Genomic DNA, 21,408 nt, shown 5'->3' with positions numbered 1-21,408 from the left:
GGGGAATGGAGGCAGCCAGAAGCAGCATCATGAGCCCTGCAAAAGATGTGGCTGCTTTAATAGTTTGGGGGAAAAAGATGCTTTATATAAGTTGTAGCACTTGGCAAGGCTCCTGTTTACAGTTCTAACTTATAACCACAAGTCACAGCACTGTTAAGTGTGTGCAGCTAAAAGGGGGAGAGAGGTACCCATAAATATGATGGAAATGGGAGAGTTAAGCTTCTTCTCAACTTCATGCAGTTAATCTACTCAACATCTTAGGCTCCCTGAGATTATTATTTTGAGTTAGAGGACTCAGCCAAGTTTTAATTTCCATAGCTGGCCACAAGACTATCCCTCTCCCCCAATCAAATACAGCTTCCAGACCCTTGAACAGAAAGGTAGGACAGATATCCCACTCTGATTTTGTACCCGTGTCTTCCAATTCAAAAACAGTTACAATTTAGGCCATCACTTCCAACTTTTCTTGTCTGATTAGAAAGTCAATCCACTGGTCTGCATCGTCTGGATCTCAACCTGAAAGTAATGTAGGTGTTAAATTGCAGTGCATTGAGGCTGGGCCATGAAAATAACTGACCTTCACTATGTTGGCTTGACTACACTACATATTAATGAGATCAGCATGCAGTTTATAAAAAGACCCAGTCATTCTAAACCTGGCACAGGAAATGGTGGAAGGAAGTGAACTCTGGGGGAATGGGAGTTTGCAAATTTGTGCTCTAGCAGCATCTGAATAAAGCTCTTGTGTTTAAAAAAACCCAATGTATGCAATACACATGTAATATGTGTGTGCTTTGCACCATCTGTGGATGATGCATAGTAAGTGGAATGTACATTGCACTCACTTAAATGAACCTTGTGGTGTTTGAGTTCCTTATGTCCCCCCACCGTCCTAAAGCAGTGATGGTGGTAGGACTAGCAATACTTTCTGGGTAAGAATTGTTAGTAATGTGCCAAGGTAGATGAGTAGAACTGGGAATATGTAAATTGAAGCTTAGCATGGAAGCATAAGTACTTTTGGGCAAATCATTCCTCTCAGCCCAGCATGCCTCATTGCGTGTCTGGTTTTTTTTTTTAATGGGGATAAAATAAAGGGAGGTTTCCACGTAAGTGATCTTCAGGGGGGGGGGGGTTAAGGAAAGACTAGATAATGCATCTAATAAATAGCTGAATTCTTAAGTTTCTACAACTCTTGAAGGCAGTGCAGTCTGGAATGATGCTTAAAGTTGGTTTAGGTTTTTACTATTCTTTTCATCTATGGAGCGTTTAGCTAGCAGTTAAAATATGCCATTGGAATCTTTGTTGCTCTTCCAGTTTTCTTGCAGACATTTCATTACCCAACTAGGTCATATCCTTAGTGCTAGTGAGTGTGGGGTTTACTTTCTGTTTATATGCAATAGCTCACCCTCTCAGCATTGTTGGGGTTGTTGTTTTATCCTTCATAGTTCCTTGGTTAAGACATTGTTTACTGCTTGATTATGTATCTGGTGTTTCTCTCTGTGTCTTTTAATACCAAACAGAATCAAGACTAAGTTGCCTTGAGTTTATTTCTCACCCTCTATTCCTTCCCAGGGTTAAGTTGATATTTACTTAAGGATTCCTGCATTTCCATACTCTTCAAGTGACTAACTGGGAACAGAGACTGTTGAAGCAGGATAGGGATTGGCAATAGGGAAAACGTGGTGGGATAGTTGTCTAGTGTCTTAAGACACAATAATAGCATCAGATTCTACATTATGCAACTCAGCAAAGCATAAAACTGCCAAGTTAGTTTCCATGAGCAAGGGAATTGGCCCCAAGATGAATCTTATTTGCAGATGTTTATCTGTTACTTCATTAATGCAAGCGAATCTCCTTTCAATTTAATATCTCCTCGTAGATTACTATTCCACCAAAAAACCTACGTTTTAATTTACTTTCCGAAGAGTTTCCATCTTCTCATGTCCCTTTTTTAGCTAATGGAATTGGGGCTGTATAAAGCTGTATTAGGACTAAAAAATAATCATGCATTGCAGTGGTGGGATTCAATTTTTTTTACTACCGGTTCTGTGGGCATGGCATGGCTTTGTGGGTGTGGCTTTGTGGGCAGGGCAGGGGAAGAATACTGCAAAATCCCCATTCCCTCCCCACTTCTAGGGGAAGGTTACTGCAAAACCCCTATTCCCTCCCCATACCACTAACCTGCTTTCCATCTCTGTTCTCCTGTTCAGGGCAACAAAAGAAGATCGGCTGGGAGGCTGTTGGGGCGGGGCCAGCCTATTTGCCGGTTCTCCAAACTACTCAAAATTTCCACTACTGGTTCTTCAGAACCTGTCAGAACTGGCTAAATACCACCTCTGATGCATTGATACAAAACCTCCACATTTCGTACATTTTCTACCTCACTTGATATCTTCCTAAAACTTATAAACAATGTTCTGTGATTATTGTCTGCTAAAGCATTTGATTGTTTTTAGTTTTGAAGTCCCCATCTCTCCTGCACGCCCCCAAAATAACACTTTCCCCACCTCCCAGATCATCTTTTTAAGGCTCTTCACCAAGAGAAAAATCTCTTGATAGTAAAGAAATGTGACATACCTTTTTTTTTACTTTATAATGTAATTCATAGAGCATGTTTTAATTTCTGCCAGTGGCAGAAATGAAAATAATGTAAGAAAGAAAATTGAGATGGTACCCACATAATTCCTAGCTGAGGGAAGGAGCATTCAGTTTTCTTTCTCCCAGGAAAGTATGCCTCTGCAGAATATCGGGTTCCAAAGCAATGTCAGGATTACTTGGTTTTCAACAACAGCACAATCTGAATTGCCTTACAGAAAAAAGTGTCAAAATCCATCCATTCAGTCACAGTAGCTCTGTCCTTCCTGACATGCCTCCAAGATTGTTTTGACCTAGTACAGTTTGACCTTGTGATGATTATCTAGCAACTGTGAATTTTCTGCCCTGGCTGGTATTGTTGCAAGTAGGACAATTGCACCCATGGCCCTGAATCCATAGAAACATATTGTTACTGTTATTTTCATCTATTTACCATTGTTCTATTTTATTGATATTATACTCCTAATATTGTACAGTATGGATAGACAACTTTAGAGGGCTGATAGGCTTCAGAGGCTTTGAAGAATAGGTTGACCCTTTCTTTTCTGTGACAGATCCTCAGCTTTTGAAAGAGTGCTATCATATCACCCTTAGCTATCATATCACCCTTAGTCCTTCTCTTTATTAGATTAGACATACCCAGTTCCTGCAGCTGTTCATTATATGCTTTAGCTTTCAATCCCCTAATCACCTTTGCTGCTCTTCTCTCCACTGTTTCTAGAGTCTCATCATACAATACAATATAATACAATAGCAGAGTTGGAAGGGACCTTGTAGGTCTTCTAGTCCAACCCCCTGCCTAGGCAGGAAACCCTATACTGTTTCAGACAGATGGCTATCCAACATCTTAAAGACCTCCAGTGATGGGGCATCCACAACTTCTGGAGGCAAGCTGTTCCACTGATTAATTGTTCTAACTGTCAGGAAGTTTCTCCTTACTTCTAAGTTGCTTCTCTCCTTGATTAGTTTCCACCCATTGCTTCTTGTCCTGCCCTCAGGTGCTTTGGAGAATAGCTTGACTCCCTCTTTTTTGTGGCAACCACTGAGATATTGGAACACTGCTGTCATGTCTCCCCTAGTCCTTCTTTCTATTAAACTATACACACCCAGTTCCTGCAACCATTCTTCATATGTTTTAGCCTCCAGTCCCCTAATCATCTTTGTTGCTCTTCTCTGCACTCTTTCTAGAGTCTCCACATCTTTTCTACATTGTGGTGACCAAAACTGAATACAGTATTCCAAGGGGGGTCTTACCAAGGCATTATAAAGTGGTATTAACACTTCACGTGATCTTGATTCTACCCCTCTGTTTATGCAGCCTGGAACTGTGTTGGCTTTTTTGGCAGCCAAGTCATCATCTTTTTGTTTTATTGTGGTAACCAAAACTGGATGCAGTATTCTAAATGTGGTGTTACCAGCAGAATATGAAGTGGTTCTAGTACTTCATGTGATCTTGATACTATCTCTCTGTTGATGCAGCCTGTGCTTACTTTGGCTTTTTTCACAGCTGCAGCAGATTTCTGGCTCCTATGTAAGTGATGGCTGACCTATATCCCTTTGTTACTGCTGTTGAGCCAGGTATCAGCTATTCTACACCTGTGCATTTTTTTTTTTTGCCTACGTATAATAAGACCTTACTTTTCTGGTCACTGAATTTCATTTTGTTGGATAGGATCCAGTATTCAAGCCTGTCAACATATTTCTGAATCTTGAATCTATCTTCTAATGTGTTGGCTATCCCCTCCCCCAGCCTGGTGTCATCGGCAAATTTGATGAGTTTCCTTTTTATCCCTTCATCTAAATCATTTATGAAGAACTTGAAGGGGAATGGGCATTTTTTGAGGTACCCCACTGCATGCTTCCCTCATGTAGATGTAGTTCCATTGAAGACTACATGTTGAGTATGGTTGGTCAGCTAATTACAAATCCATCTGGTGGTGATGCTGTCAATCCCATATTTTTCTATTTTACCCAAAAAGCTGTGGTCTACTTCATCAAATGCCTTACTGAAGTCTAAGTAAAGTGTGCCCACAGTATTTCACTGGTCCACCAATTTAATTACTTTTTCAAAGCATGCAATACTTGCAGATTTGCCAGTTAATATTGCCTTACAATAAAGTTAAATCTAGTACTTCTGGGTGTACTTCTTGTCTGGACTACCTGACAAAAAGCTGACCTGTATGGAGGAGAGCCTAACAGAAGTACAAAGCTGTGGCATATTTGGCAAGGAGAATTAACATGAACGTTGATGAATGTAGCTTTGTGAATGTTCTGTGAGAATTTCTACCTTTTTTATTGTAGCTCTTCATGTCTTTGGCTGCTTGTACAAGCATTTCTATAATACAGTCAGCAAATGTCAGATGGAAGTTAGGGGAATCCCAAACGAATCTTGTGAAATTAGGGTGGAGGTGGAGGGGGGGAGATAATCCTGAAAATAAACACTCAAGAGAAAATAAGAGAGTGGCCGTAGAAACTCAGTTGCCATAACTGAAAAAGAATTAGTGACAGCGTGGAATCCAGTGTTTTGGAAAATCTCTCTGCATGACACACGGTTTTGGAATTTTGCAACTGGTAAGCACTCTGTTAACAAAGGCAACTACTTCTGGCTTCGATTCCCTGGCTTGCTACACACTATGGGGGCGCCTAGAAACCAGCCTGTCAGTGATTATCAAGCTTTGCAGGGTATTTGTTTAAAAGCAGCAACTGCCTTTTAATGCATTTGTCTTGGAACTGAGGAAAGGCAGCGGGAGGAAGAGAAAGAATCTTCTATCACCTGTTGAAAGCTAATTGATCCCATTAAAAAGCTGGCACACAGAGTGGAATTCCCTAGTCTCCCACTTAGTCATCGCATCCTGGTGTGACTCATTTCATTACACGGTGGTTCCCAGTGGTTTTATTTTGAGTGGAGCTTTTGTTTCCTTAAATGCATTTTTTTTTCTTCTATGTTGTTTCTTGGATCGCAGGCGATATTCGTGGAACTTAACCTAGAACCAGATCAGTCCTTGCTGTTTGACTGCTGAGCCACTGTAATATTCTGTTCAGATGAGCTAGAAAGGGGGATAAACTTATTCTCTGGGTGCAAAATGTCAATTTTGGGGTTGGGCTACAGCATGGATGACTAATAACCCTGGCCGTTTCCCAGCCAGACTTTGACATGTATGTTTGGCCTTGGTGAGTCATTCCTTGGGTGCTTTTTTGGTGAAATTAAAATACTGGCCTGTTCATCATCGGGCCTTAAATAACTATGGTCTCTTCACCCACTTGAACAAACACAGTGACCACAGAATGTAGCCCTTCTTGAAGAAAGAAAATGTTTTTTTTTTAACTTCTGGAAATCAAATTTTCTTAAGTTGCTATAACAGCTTTTCTAAAATCCTGGAGATGCCCTATGTCTGTGATAGCAAACCTATGGTACGTGTGCCCGAAGTGGCACATGGAGCCATGCTGCGGCGTCACCCATTCCTCTTCCAGGTTTCTGGCGTGCATGTGCATGTGACGATCAGCTGGCCTTCGTGCGTGCGGCAGTGCTGGGAACAAAAACGTTTTCCAGTGTGGGCATGCATGCCAGCCTGCTGATTGTCAAGCACGCATGCACGCCAGTACCCAGAAGTTCACTTCTTGGCACGAGCATGTGCATGCATGCCCCATTTGCAGCTCCTCTTCCAGGTTGCGCGGCTCATGAGTGCGCGAACATGCACCCTTTTTGGCACTTAGTGCCCAAAATGTTCGCCATCATTGCCCTATGTGATTAATCATGCACAATCTACAAGATCTACAATGGCAACTTAAAAGAACTTGATCTGGATGACCTTCTGTGAAGTCCACAACTTATATCACCAGACCATCAAGTCAGATAATTGTGGAAGATTATAAGAAGTCGGGTAGAACTGATATGTAATTAATTGTCTGTGGTTATGCTAACCTAGGTCTAATGGGGAGATGCTAACACACATCTTTGGAAGCTGAAACTCAGAGGTGACTGAATAGGAATTATGAAGGAGCATATATGCATAGCATCAGAATTAGCTATGCATTAAGTTCGAAAGCACTCAGGAAAACTGTTAAGTCAGGTCTTTGGTTATTGAGAGTCGAAATAATTTTTGCAGAGGATTGTGTTAGTTACAGTTGACTTTTCACAGGTAGTTGAAGATTTGCATACACTTTCTGGAGTAGCATATTGTTGCCTTGCCTTGCTAGTAATTCTACATAGGCCTTGATTGAGTGCAAATGATAGTTTATAACAAAGATCTTATACAATATTTTAGCCTAATGTCAATGATAGGGGCATATACATGCATAGTAAAAAATGGAGAGGCTTTCTGTCTTCAGAAGAAAAATATTGACTCAAGAAAAGGGTTAGGTAAATAATAACTGAGACTAGCCCTGATCACTATTTATTATTTATCAAATGTATTTATCAGATGTATTTCCTGCTCATCTCATGGTTTATCTAAGGCTTGGGGTTCAAATTCTACACCTACATTATTCTGTTACTATAATTCTTATTTTGCTAAGAAATTGACTTTGTTGTGCTTTTATTAAATTTAGATTTTATGAACAATGAACCATAAAATGGTTATAATGAGGTATAGACCCATTTGATTTTAATTAAGAGTTATTTAGGAACTAGTTTGAATGCTAGGCTTGGACATTAAATTTGGTTGTATTTGGATAGTGCTTGGGTGAGAGACTATTAGGAAATATGAAGGCAGTAGATTTGGAAATTTAAAAAAACACCCTGGAAGATGGTCAAGGCAAACCCAACCATTTTGTTGCTAAAAAACTATATATCTGTATTTGTCAGAGTATAAGATGCACCTGTTTCCCCTTTAAAAAGGATGAAAATTTGGGTGTGTCTTATACACCGAATGTAGCCCCGCCCACCCATCAGCCCCACCCTTTGGTCTCTGCCCCCCAGCAATTTACCACTTTGCAGCAAATGGAGAAAATGGGGCTTGCGGAGGCAGCAATAGGCTGTGGCAAACCCTGCAGCCTGAAACAGCTGATGATCGGGAGGCCCATTCTGAAATTGAAAGTGAAACTTACTGTTTGCTCCACTAGTCAAATTGCTGGGAGGCGGAGGCAGATTATAAATGACTATAGAATGTTCAAATTATTAGACTTGTTTTTTTAAAGACTGCTTTATTATTATTTATTATTATAGACAAATTAACAAAATGAAGAAGCTTTTAAAATAAATGCTTGATCTGAAGAGGCCCAGTTCTATTGTATCTTCTTTTAAATAGCAGAGAATAAGGTATACTTCCAGAAAGCCACATCAATTTTAACAGCATCTTTACAAGTATAGTCTGAAATGTAACACCACCAAAAGTGTATATCTTCTATACTGTTTGCTGTTTGCTGCAAGGAGGAAAATTGCTGGGAGGCAGAGGCAGATTCCCCCCCCCCCTTAAAAGCTAGGTGCATCTTATACTTTGGAACATCTTATACACTGAAAAATACGGTAGATATATCCATGAAGTCATTAGGAGTCCAGTTTGAAGAGACATTGTTGGTGCATTCACTCCTAACATTAAGCGACAACATCATTACATCTTCTGCTAAGTTGTTGAACAATTCCGTAGCTATCCCTCTCCTTGCAGTGTGTTCCCTCACTAGCCCTGGGGGCCTTTTGGAAAGCTAGCAAGACATGATTGGGAGATTGACCCTATGGTAGGTATCTAGCAGTAAACAATGCCCAGCAATAAACAATTGTTTCCCTGTAAAATTCCCACAATTTTATTTTTGTAAGTTGCGCAGAGCCTTTTTAGGAATTAGTCACCATATTAATTTCAGAAACAAAGGAATAGGAACCAGCATGGCACAATGACTTGGTTGGCATATAATAATAAGCCACAATAGATGAGTTCATGCATCAAGCAAACTCATAAAACCAAGCCAGCAAATTCATACATAAATCCAGATCCATGGCAAAGCTAGCCTAGATTGATTACTCATGCTGAATCCCACTTGTGTTGATTGGATCAGATGTACTATTGGAAGCTTTTTTCATCCACAATAATTTAAATAAATGTTACTTATTTTGGACACTTTATTTGACAGTCTGTCAAGTTGCTGCTCTAAAACCTCAGAGTAAGCTTGTGAGAAATGCAAAGAGAATTTCCCAAACCTCTTGGTTGGTCTCTTATGCCAGCTCAGCTAAGCTGTGGCGGAAAACACATTTTTGCCGCCATTTCACAAACCTCTATTCATGAATAAAGGATTGTGAGTAATGTGTGCAGATTTGGGGTGCCCTTTAATTGGTTAATTAAGCAAAACGATTCTGAGGGTACTGTAATAGATCAAATAAGATTTACCTAATGCAGGCTGACATCTTGACTTCTCCTAGAGTTTGGCACAAAGCTTGTGGTCCAATCACAGTGCGAGTTAAACAAGATAGAATTACATTTCCCTTAAAAATGCATTCAGTCCTGTAAAGAGTGCTGACACTATTAGATCTTCTGCTAGAGCTTAATTTCATATTATGCCTATGCAAAATCAGTACAAAACCCATCATTGTACTACAGAGTAGAAATATCACTCAAAGAAACACTTTGTGATATGTGTGTGCAGCCTTTTTTATAGGCATGGCTGGGATGGTTTCACTATTACAACCCTTAATCCAGAGGTGGGTTGCTCCCTGTTCAGCCCGGATTGGGCGAACCAGTAGTAGCCGCGGTGGGAGGCTCCACCCACCCAGCTGGACGCACAGAAGCGTAGTGAACACACGGGAGTATGTGTGGGAGTGTGCCCGAAATGATAGTAAAAAGGTTGGCAACCCACTATTTCCTTCATCCCTTGTATTAGGGTGGAGTCAAGGCAGCTGAATGGAGCTGAGCATTTACTGGCCAGATGCTCTTTCTGATGCCTCTGTGGGGTTCACAGCAGATAGTTTCTCTTTGTGCCCTGATGGAGAAACATCTGGCGCTGCCTAGAATTGAACTTCTAGCCTCCTGAGTGTATGGCAAACATCTTCACCTCTAGGCCACCACGCTATTCATTCAATGGCCTCACTATATTTAGTGCTAATAACATCCTGGTACATCTTTTAGTAAAACGTGTCTGAAGGAAAGAGATATGAGAATAATATGTGGAGTCCTTGGGGATCTCTGAGCTTGATTGTTTGTGAATATTTCATTAACCAACTATGTAACATCATCAGTGCTAGCACAATACCTATTAAATGCATTTATAGGTTCTTCGCACTCTCTGTATTCGTATGGTTAGCTGATGGTAAAGGACCCATGCGTCTCTGATGTTGCTTGAAAAAAGTGAAGTCAACAAGCAATTTTCACTTTAGATTAATGTTAATGTTATGTGAAACCGTGGGACTCTAGCTGTGGAACTGTGGAAGAAACCAGGGAATGAAACCACTGACCAATTAACAGATCATGTTTTTATTGACTCTGAAGCATGAATCAATAAAAACAAGGATGGGCAGAATCTATGCATGAGAGCCTCTTATAGTCCCTTGTTGTTCATAACATAGTCTGTTTCCAAAAGAAAGAAGGTGGAGATAAATAATCATTCCATATGAATCCGGTATGGTTTTGTAGAAGCACTATAAATATTTCCATATCCAGGTAATCAACCTTCAGTTTACCTCCCATTATAAATGCCTAGCCTGTTTTCCACTATTAAATTAATATCCATATTATCCATATTAAAATGATACCATCCATAATTAGCAACAGCAATTATGTTTCTGTATTTATATAAAATCCAGAGTAAGAAGAAGCATGATGGCTGAAATTATGGTAACCTGAGCAAAGTAGTAACTATAAGAATGATCCTGGAATGCTCATAAAAAAGGTCCATGCCTCATCAGTATGTATAATCTTTATTGTCATTGTACTTAAATCAGTGCTAGGTCAACTTCACTGCTACCCATACAAGCCCAGATAATAATTATTTTTTACTTCATTTGCCCTTGAGCAACTTGCCTTAAGTTGCACAACGCTCTTGAGATCAGAAATCTCAACTGAGGGCACACACAGAGGAAGGTCCTCGAAATAGTTTGAACTGCATAGCACATTCTTATCTTGGAATTGTTTCTTACATTGACTGGTTCCAATTGGGGAGTGCAAAAGATTCCACTGGAGACAGACCTGCCTTGTAGACATCCCCAGCCTGAATTCTGGAAGTTGAAGAACCCCAAGTTAGACCACTTACACATTCTGCTATTTGTAGGCATAGATGAAGAGGTATATTCTCAGATTGTGTGCCATATGCTCTTCTCTTTAACCACAGATTGATAAGTGGCTTATAACAAAATATAACAGCATAAAACCTGTCAGGTGGCCATTAAGAAACCAAGTATTTAAGAACTGCTATAAAACATCCCTTTCCCCTGTTAATTCCAAGCAGGAGCTCAGAAGTAGCCAAAAGATGAAATAAAACACTTCAACATAAAAAAAATAGCAGATACCTTTTGTCTATGTGCAAAATAATCCTGGAAAAATGCTCAATAATTATATTTCTCTCTCTCTTAAATTCAGTATTGTTGTGAAGTTCAGAATGAATTAATTCCATGGACATTACCCCTTGCTGGTTTATGAATCTCTTTAGGAGCTTTTATTGGCTGTTCTTTTGTATAAAGGCGAGATATAAATTTATCAGATTAATCTTTAATTAATCCATAAAGTTGATAGATAAGCCACCAATAAACTTTAACAGAGGCTAATTGAGCTTTAAAGTTAATTACAAGTAATTACATCTAATGCATGCTGTATATGAAACAGTTAAAACAGTCATTTAAAATTATTATTAATTTTTTAAACCCACACTAAAAATACAGATAACACCAAAGGTAAGAATTGCAAACAAAACATTAAATTTCATTTCATGTGTAACTACGAAAACTTTGTAACATAAAAAATTAAGGTTCAGAGAGATAAATAGATGTTAAAGATTTAAAAAATGTTGAGCTTCTCTGTATATGAATAGCTTGGGATATATTCTGCAGGCAGTTAGTAACAAGAGTTATGTTGTATTCTTGGAAAGATATATGTATATCAGAATTAGACTTTGAATTCTGATATACATATATCTTTCCAAGAATACAACATATTCTAAGTTTAGGATTTAGAGTGTTTGGTATTAGTTATATTGTATACCTATATAATCAGTAGCTCTCAATATGTGCAGGTTAGATTATTATCACTGTGGTTAATTACAACTGTCCAGCTGTTTCTAGGACTAGAGGACTCCCAAAATTTGAGACTCAGATAAAACTTTAAGAGAGGGGAAGCATGGGTGATGGCTGGAATGTTGGATTAGATTAGGGATTCCCAGTTGTGGCAACTTTTAGACACATGAACTTCAAGTTCCAGAATTCCCAGCATGGATGGCTGGGAAATTCTGGGAGTTTCTGGGAGTCCACATGTCATAAAGTTGCCAAGACTGAGAACCCCTGGACTAGATCTATGAAAATGTAGTATTGAATTAACCAAGGGACTGCAAAATGCATTAGCTAACCTTGATATATTTGGTATCTACCTATATGATGAATTACTGGGATGATAACTGGGAGGGGAGATAGAAGAATTTTGCATGCCAATTTGTGCTTGTTGAAGCTTGACTGAGATAAAGAAGCATAAATCATTTGAGAAATTAAATTAAATGCTCACGGAGAGCTTGGCAGTTAAGTGGATTCCTAATGGGCTTAAAATAATAGTCGAAGAATGCTCATCAATGGATTCTTCATCAGGTTGGAAAGAGGTAATAAGTGAGGTGCAGGAGGATCAGTCCTGGGTGTTCAGTGTTTTTGTTAATGAAGAGATAAATAGAATGCTTATTGAGATTAGCAATGGATAGAAAAAGGCTAAGGATAACTGTTGCATTACAAGACAGCAATAATGTTTAAAACCATTTTGATATGTTGTAATGAATGGGTTGAAAGAACAGATGCATGTATTCCAGATTTCAGGAACTATTAATTGCATTCTTTTCTGCATTGGTAGACTCAAGCATTACATTCAGTGCTTTCTTAAAGATAAGGGATTCAATGAAATCCTTTATTGGGAGGGAGGGAGGGAGGGAAGGAGGGAGAGAGAGAGAAAGAGAGAGAGAGAGAAAGAAAGAAAAAGAAAGAAAGAAAGAAAGAAAGAAAGAAAGAAAGAAAGTACATACATACATACATACATACATACATACATACATACATACATACATACATACATACATACATACCGGTAGTTACGTTTAGGGGACTACAAACTGAAAAAAACAATTAATGAAGCTGGATGTTTAATTTGGAGAAAAAAAATGACCAAGGAGAGTTATGGTAGTACATTTCGAATATAAGAATGGCTAACATGTGCCAGAAAATCAAGATCTGTTTGTCTCATCCTGAGTACAAGATCCAAAATAGTGAATTTAAGTAATAGGGAGGCAAGTGTTAAATGAATATTAGAAGAGTAAAAAAGAGTAAAATATTCAATTATTGGAATCAATTATTCAAAGTGGTATTATTAGACTCTCATTTAATGTGTTCAGGTGAAAGCTGGATCTCTGATCTGCGTGCTTTAAATTGTATTCCTGCATTGATCAGAAAGTTGGATTTGATGGCTTAAGCAACCTCTTTCATCTCTAAGACTCCAAACACTTCAAATCAAGAAGCATCAGCTACACGTTTGCTTCGCTTTCTGTAGAAAACCCAGCACAATGTTCATTCAAAGTAGGAAGTAATAGATTACAGGAAGACTCTTTTTCCCCCTCTCCCAAACAAAGCAAACCTGATTTCAGACAGCCTCCTGTTTTGCCATAGATTTAGAGCTAACATTCAGAAATGTTAAGATGAAACACAAATATTGACAAACTAAAATTAGGGCTTGTACACTCAAGATTATAACGTCATATTAGCAAGACAGATGGAACATGATATACAAACCAAAAGGTCAGTACAATTGCCATGAGATTATTGCTTTTTTATGTACAAGGCTACCATATTTAAAGAACCGGGCTTGTTTCAGCTATGCTAGGGAAACATTTATTTCCTGCAGACATGGGCCTATGCAGGTAAAATCATCTTCATTAGAACATTGTACAGTGAGTAAACAAAATGCTGATCAAACGGGGGAAAGCTATATTAATTTAATGTGCCTGTCTTCACCACCATCCCTAAACAGACACACAGTGTCTGTCTACAGTGCCATGACCTGTAGAATTTAGGGTCAGTCTAAAGTATTATAAGGGGACGAGGTGGCTCAGTGGCTAAGATGCCGAGCTTGTTGATCAGAAGATCAGCACTTCAGTGGTTCGAATCCCCAGTGCTGCATAGCGGAGTGAGCTCCAGTTACTTGTCCCAGCTTCTGCCAACCTAGCAGTTTGAAAGCACGTAAAAAGTGCAAGTAGAAAAATAGAGACCACTTTGGTGAGAAGGTAACAGTGCTCCATGCGCCTTCAGGTTTAGTTATGCTGGCCATATGACCACAGAGATATTTTCAGACAGCACTGGCTCTTTTTTCTTAGAAATGGAGATGAGCACCGCTCCCGAGAGTTGGGAACGACTAGCACACATGTGCGGGGAAAACTTTACCTTTATCTTAAAGTATTATCAGGTGGTCTGAATGAGTACTGAGATTGTCCCAAAGATGCTTTTTCCAAAGGCAACTGGACTTTGTTTTTAATAAAGTTCAGTTGCCTTTGGAAAAAAAAAGCATTTTTGGGACAGGTGATTTGAATACTTCAGGCTCATGAGATTTTCTAAGTATTGTTTGAGGGGTTTGGTCACCAAATAAAATCAAATGTGTCTGTTGCTTTAGTGGTGGAGTGTTCAGTATCATTTCATTTACAGTTCCTTGGTCTTTATATACAGCAGGCATCGAAAGGTCTCTGCTGCTTGAGGGAAGGAAATGATATGGTGAAGTGGTGTGTGTATACCATTTTAGACTACATGGGAGGAAAGGAAGAGTTTTCAGTGTTCTCATTTGCAAAATGCTGACACCTGTTATAGCAGCCAGACTCATTTGGAAATGTTCTCTTTATTGTGCAATTTATTTAAGAATTGCAGGAGGATTTAGTTGGCTTGGTTGCTTTACATAAAGAAGGGCTTTAAAATGGCACTTGTTATCCACAGCCAAAATAATCTTATGCATTCCTATCGATCCAAATTCCACCACATTGTTCTGTCTCATCTGTAATCCACGTGTTGTAACTCTTCCGGAATATCTGTGTTACTATCTTCTCTCTTTTCTTGTTCCAGTTAAAATGGATCTAAATATATGCAATATTCACTATTCATTCCACACTCACTTTTCCTTCTTCTCCAACTTCAACTGCTTCCTGTAAAGTTGGAACTGAGATTGTGAACCTCTTCAGATAAGAACATTCTGTTTCTTCTCCATATTTGTAGCCTACTTTTAATCTATGAAATGCCTGGCATAGAATAAGTAAAAAAATTACATCCCACAAAAACTGTGCAATTCAATGAGAAGAAATTAAAATATATTTAGATTTTTTAAAAAATTAACCTTCACGAACTCCTGGCAACCATGTGGATATATTTGTGTTGTTTTCTTATGAATAATACATAGAGATTGTTTGCCATTGCCTTATTCCGGGATGTGTTTATGACTCAATCCAGCCTACAATCTTGAGTTTTTCAGGTTGGATCTCATTCAAGTACCAACTAGGTCAAATCCTATTTAATTTTATTGAAATCACTCAAGGTTAGATAGATGCTGCCACCTGCTGTGGGCTTCTTGGCTGCTGAAGTCAGACCTTCAAGAATTTCATTCACATTTAGGAGACTAGAAGAGAAAATGAAATGATTTTCTTATTTGTGACTAGGTTGATGGAACAAAAGGAGATAAGTAGCATCTAATTCAGTAAACAATTTGGGACATGTCAGTGAATAATAAACTGTACAAGCTCTCTGCTAGCTTAAATGAATGTGTGACTTTACAAAAATGAATGAATGAATGAATGAATGAATGAATGAATGAATGAATGAATACCACATTTGAAGAGACAGAATAATGGATATGCCTGCTCCAGCCTGTTTTTCTTCCTTCGTAAGTAGAAAGTGATGTTTTGCGATGTGGCAAACTTCTATCCAAAGAAGTTCTCTAAAATATTTAAAATATTACATATACTGTAGATTTGCAAAATCACCAAGGGACAATAAATATTTAACAGTGGTAGCAGCTCTTTTCCAACCAGCATGCTTACCCATTGAGACAAATAGTGTTTGATAGTGCCCCAGTTCAATCCTTAGAGTAATTAAGAGAAAACTACTGAAACCAGTTGAGTAGGTGTGGCTTCTGGCATCTTTGTCCTTTTTTCATGACTAGCAGAAGGATGATAAATTGTATAAACTTGCTAACTGCAGAACTGACTTGAGGAGTTGCAAACTTGGATATAGTTGCCTGCAGCATGGAATTGAGCTGCTTGTTTGCTTACTGTAGGTTTAATCTTAGGCTTAAATATATTTCCAGCTGTGTTCAGTCTAATGTGTTTAGTTTTAGTCATTTGAGTTGGCTGATTGTGTGCTACAACACTGCAATTAACCTGCGTTGAAGGCTGCTTGTTCTCTTGAGCTGTGCAGCTTCCTGAGGGTGGTTTGGTAATGATGTTTCAGCACACCTGAAAAACTGAAACCCTTGTGTGTGTGTGAACTGAAGAACAATGAAGGACTTTGTGCCTGTATGAACTCCCCTTGAGCAAAACTTCCCTTGAGTAAAAGGCAGCCACCTTGGGGTAGTCCCAGAGATTCCTCTGACTCAGTAAATCTGACTCATAACTTCTCCTTTACTTTTACCTTCTCTCGTTCCACAGATTATGCTTTCATTCCCAGCTTCTAACAACACTGTCATTTTACTTTCATGTTATTTTTCACTGAGTGGTTGTCCAGGCATATCAAACAAACTCTTTCCTTGCCACCATCTAAAAAACATCTAGAGCTGGCTGAACTAAGAGGAACCTAATTGCCCATAATATGTTCAAGACCTACATTAGATGCAGCTTACTGTGCCTCATATTGAAGCTACAGGGAATGGAAAAATGTACCCACACAAGGCAACCATGAAAGGAACAGAAGTATCCATTAATAAGTCAGTCCCAACATAAATCTTGCTCAATTTAATCTTAGCTCCAAGTGTGAAGTGTGTTACTGCTTCCCCTCTTCTACTACTTCCCTTCTTCCTTCTCATCTCTTGTTTCCACGTCTTCAGGGCAAATTGTTTTATCTGTTCTTTGAAGCAGCCCATCTTTTCAGGTTGCAAATGGAGAATTTTTAACACAGGTCTGAATGCTCTTTGACAACAGAACATTTCCATGCACTTGGAGTCCTCATTGATACTCGGGTTCTTCTTATAGATCATGAGTGTCAAACTTATGGTGTCATGTTGCTGTCCTGTGATGTTTCACAATGTTTTTCCCCTTCGGGGAGCTGGGGTGGGTGTGGCCTGTTTGTGACACATCTGACCTGTGGTCCACCAGTTTGAAACCCCTGTTCTAGATGATATTTTCTTTTAGGACAATGTCAGTTCTATCTGGGATCTAAGATGATACAATCCAGGGACAAGCATACATTTTTCTGAAATGGTCCAGATTGAAACAAATTTCTCTCCTGGGAATAAAAGGGTACTTTTTTGGAGAAGGCGGTCTGTTTCAGAGGTGGTATTCAGCCATTTCTGACCAGTTCTGGAGAACCGGTAGCAGAAATTTTGAGTAGTTCAGATAACTGGCAAATACCACCTCTGGCTGGCCCTGCCCCTATCTATTTGCTGCCCTTGCACAGGAGAATGGAGCAGGAAAGCAGGTTAGTGGGGTGGGGTGGGAATGGGGATTTTGCAGTATCCTTCCCCTGCCATGCCCACTAAGCCACGCCCACAGAACCGGTAGTAAAAATTTTGGAATCCCACCACTGGTCTAGTTGTTATAGTTTAGAATTACAGATGAACAAATACTAACTGTATGCATTTACACATCCATTCTGGTCAGATTCCTTCTCAGAGTTTGAGTTCTTATTTAACCAGATAGGTTTAGTGCATTGTTTTTCAACATACCACTATTTGTTTCACATTATTCAAATATACATTATTTTTCAGTATGGGGGCAGTTTACACACTGGTATGCATTCAATTGATTGAGAAGTTGCTCAGTGGATTGCACTTGTCACCAGCATCAAAAAGCAAACGAAACACAATTGATGAAATGTGAGGTGATGGGGAAATTAGTTTGTGCACAATTAAATCTTGTTTTGCAGAGTCCTTGATGCTCTCTGAGCTTGATTGTTTGCTTACAGATGTTCCATTAACTATCTTGTTTGCTAGTGAGTGGGGTTTTCTCCCTGTTTATATACATTAACGTACCCTGCCATTGTTGGTGGGGGTATGGTTTTCTCAGTAGTTCCTTGATTGGGGTATTGCTTTCTGCATGATTGTTTGTCTCATATTAATCCCTGCTTATCTAAATGTAGTCTGCTGGAGAAGATGCGTTTCCTTCTTGGCTTTTGCATTGTCTCTTGTCCCCATTTTCATAAACACTGATGATGTGACCTAATCAAATAATGAAACATCTGCAAGCAAAGAACCAAGAACTCCACAGTTAAATCCTGAGCTGCATATATTCTCGTCTGTTTTTTAACTTTATTTTCTTCCAACGTTACCCTTATGAATATTTTCTATAGCTGCAGTTATTAGTTCTGAAATGGATGCCATAGACAGGACTAACAGCTACAGGGAGGAAAGTTATTTTGAATAGTACCACTGCTTTCTGCTCCAACACAACTATTTTATAATCTGTAACTTCTGTAATTTTATTTTTTTAAAAAAAACAGTAGCACTTCAAAACATACATTTAACATTCTAGCATCCTATGCATGTTCAGTCAGAAATAAGTTCTTTGAATAGGTTCTGTGAATGTAAATAAGTGCATTTTGCTAGCATCATTTTGTGAGAAAAATAACTTTAGAGTAAAGTATTTTTAGGTAAAGTCATTAATTTAATTTTAGACTGTTGCTAGAAAATATCCACCTCTTCAGTAAGGTTGCTAGTTTAAGTTTAAGCAGAATCTTGGTCTTTGCTAAGCTATTAAGTCTAATATTATGGCAAATATATTTGTTCTGTGTATGCTTATCAAATGCCATAAATGCTTGCAGTCTTCATTGTTTGCAGCCAAACAAAAAGCAGAGGGTCTTGCTAGTTTTTAAAGTGTTCCAAGAATGTTTGCTGTTTCAGATCCTGAATCTTATTGCTTTAATTTAATTTAAATTACTGTCCATAGAATATGATATTATCAGTCGTACTTCAGTGTGTAGTAAAGATACTCTAAAACAATTCCCCTTTGGTTGGTGGTTGAGAATAATGTTTACATTATCAACATAGGTTGGTTGATTATTTTGCCTAAGTTCAAATTACTTTGCAATCACCGCATCATAGTGGAGATTTTTTTCTATTTGAAATGCAAAACATTTGAAGGAAATCGCTAAATTATAGCCATCATTAAGAAAGACCCAGGATTAATGCCATAACAGAAATACGGTTATGCCATTAAAAGCATCAAATTTTGTTAGTAGCATTGGTAGAACCAATTGTGGAAGCAGCAGTTTCCCCCACCCCCAAAAAAACTCCCATTCAGCATCAAGGATGTGAAAGTGTGTTTCATGTACTAGTGAAAGATTTGTGTCATTTTTTTAACAATGCCTGTAATATGCTGACAAAGTAGAGAGGAAGGAAAGGAACTCATATAAGGTCTTTTGAGTTGCAAGGAAAGTTTGGAGGAACTAGGAAAGTTTTAGTTCGAGGAAGAAGCTAGCATTTGTGGGAACATCATAACAAGTTTTAACTTTGTTAATGGCTGCTTGGGGCAGAATACTTATCAGATTTTCCCCACCTCCTCTAGTGCCAACTATGACAGATCAAGATATGGTACAGGTCTCACACTGGGAAAGATTGTGTAGCCAACAACTGTTTGTCCTTAGATAGTACAGTAGAAGCATCTCCACCTGGAAACATTTTCAATACAGGGCAGAAATAATAAACATTGAAAGGCTTTTAGTTTTACTAAACTAAATGTAATGTAATAGAATTGCTTACGGTGAGAAATTAATAGCATTGGAATCATAAAAACAAAATTAGCCCTGTACTTTCTGATATCTTCTGTATGTATTTATATCCATATATACAGGGACACGGTGCCTCAGTGGCTAAGCTGTTGAGCTTATCAGTCAAAAAGGTCGGCAGTTCAGTGGTTTGAATCCCTAGCGCCGCATAACGGAGTGACCTCCCGTTATTTGTCCCAGCTTCTGCCAACCTAGCAGTTCGAAAGCACATAAAAAGTGCAAGTAGAAAAATAGGAACCACCTTTGGGGAGAAGGTAACAGCATTCCGTGCGCCTTCGGCGTTTAATCATGCTGGCCACATGACCACGGAGATGTCTTCAGACAGTGCTGGCTCGTTGTCTTAGAAATGGAGATGAGTCGGGAACAACTAGCACGCATATGCGAGGGAACCTTTACCTTTATATCCACATACACTCAGTTTTGCAACTGAATTTAAGTTCTACATTAGTGAATTTTAATGCGGTATGTTAGTTTAGACATTTGAAGAGTTTCCTTTTGCATGACTGACTGCAGTCAGATTCTTGATCTTTCTAATTTGAACTTCATCTCTACGATACACTTGTGAGCTGGTCCTTGGGTGGGGGGTGGGGGGAGAGAAAGCAATTCATTCAACCTTATCTTTCCATGTGCAACATGCAATAATAAACTGGAGCATCACTTAAACACCATCGGCATTGACAAATTTACCACCAGTCAATTGCAAAAGGAAGCTTTACTCAGAATAGCTTACATCCTGTGACAATACCTCCTACGTCATCAAACATCAACATGTGCCTATCCCAGGTTCTTAGGACGGACTCAGTAGGTAGATTAAAATGCCAAATCCATTCTGAACATCTGCATGACTGTGCAATGAACCATAATAATAAACACTATGTCTCTTTAAGAATGGTTTAGGACAACATGTGCAAAAAAAGTACTTTGAACACTATAATATAAAAAGGGGTGCATTCCTAATGACTTTATCTACATCTGCCTTCCATACATTCTGGAACAATTTTCATGGATGACTTAATTTGTTTTTCAGATGGGCAGCAGGTTTGGGAGATGGAGGCCACAGTGGACAAAGACAAGAGCCAATCTGTAAGTTCACTCTATTGTTAGCCACAGAAACACAATCTTCCTCTTTCTATGAAAAAAGAATGGTTAGTAAATTATGTTCTCCTGTAATGCCTAACATTGGCCACCGTGAACAGGAATCTATTATTGTCCTCGTGTTGTGGACGAGATTCTCATAAATAAAACAAATATTAAAACTAATAGTATAAATAATGTTAAAATTAATTTATCTAAGATTGAAACTTCAGATACTATATGTCAGGTCAACTATTTAAGGGGGGTTGCCTATACAGATAAACACATACGACTATTCATTTAATAACTATTCAAAGTTATGACAGGGCTGAAAAAAGTGACTTGCAATTGGTCCTTGCACTTTTGACCATCTCAGTGGTCATGTGATCCAAATTTGGGGGCATGGAAACCTACATGTTTTTATTATGGTTGTAATGTCCAAGGATCACATGATCACCATTTGCAACCTTTCAGGGGCAAGCAAGATATTAGGGGAGGCTGGATTTGCTTAACAGCTGGTCCCAGTTGTAGTCATAAGTCAAAGACTATTTACAAGATTATAGCCCAGTGATCTCTCACTGATTGTAAAAATTAGGCCTACCACATTTGATTTGCAAAATCTGGACAAGCAGAAAATAGATGCAGAAAACGCATTTCCTGCCATCTGTAGA

At 38.7% G+C, this 21,408-nt stretch overlaps 1 protein-coding gene across 4 annotated transcripts in view; it reads left to right on the top strand.

Moving 5' to 3' along the window:
• The window catches only part of NFATC2 (nuclear factor of activated T cells 2), a 173,663-nt gene that overhangs the window by 81,250 nt on the left and 71,005 nt on the right, over positions 1–21,408 (top strand). For all 4 annotated transcript variants that reach the window (XM_081949660.1, XM_081949663.1, XM_081949661.1 and 1 more), the window contains exon 7: positions 20,691–20,746. In XM_081949660.1, the coding sequence (XP_081805786.1) occupies positions 20,691–20,746 (56 nt within the window). The remainder of the gene's footprint in view (positions 1–20,690; positions 20,747–21,408) is intronic.

This window comes from Natrix helvetica, assembly GCF_964273705.1.
Source record: "Natrix helvetica genome assembly, chromosome: 3".
NCBI classification, from domain to species: Eukaryota; Metazoa; Chordata; class Lepidosauria; order Squamata; family Natricidae; genus Natrix; species Natrix helvetica.
Note: the sequence above shows the minus strand (reverse complement) of the source record. Positions and strands in the feature narration are given on the sequence as shown.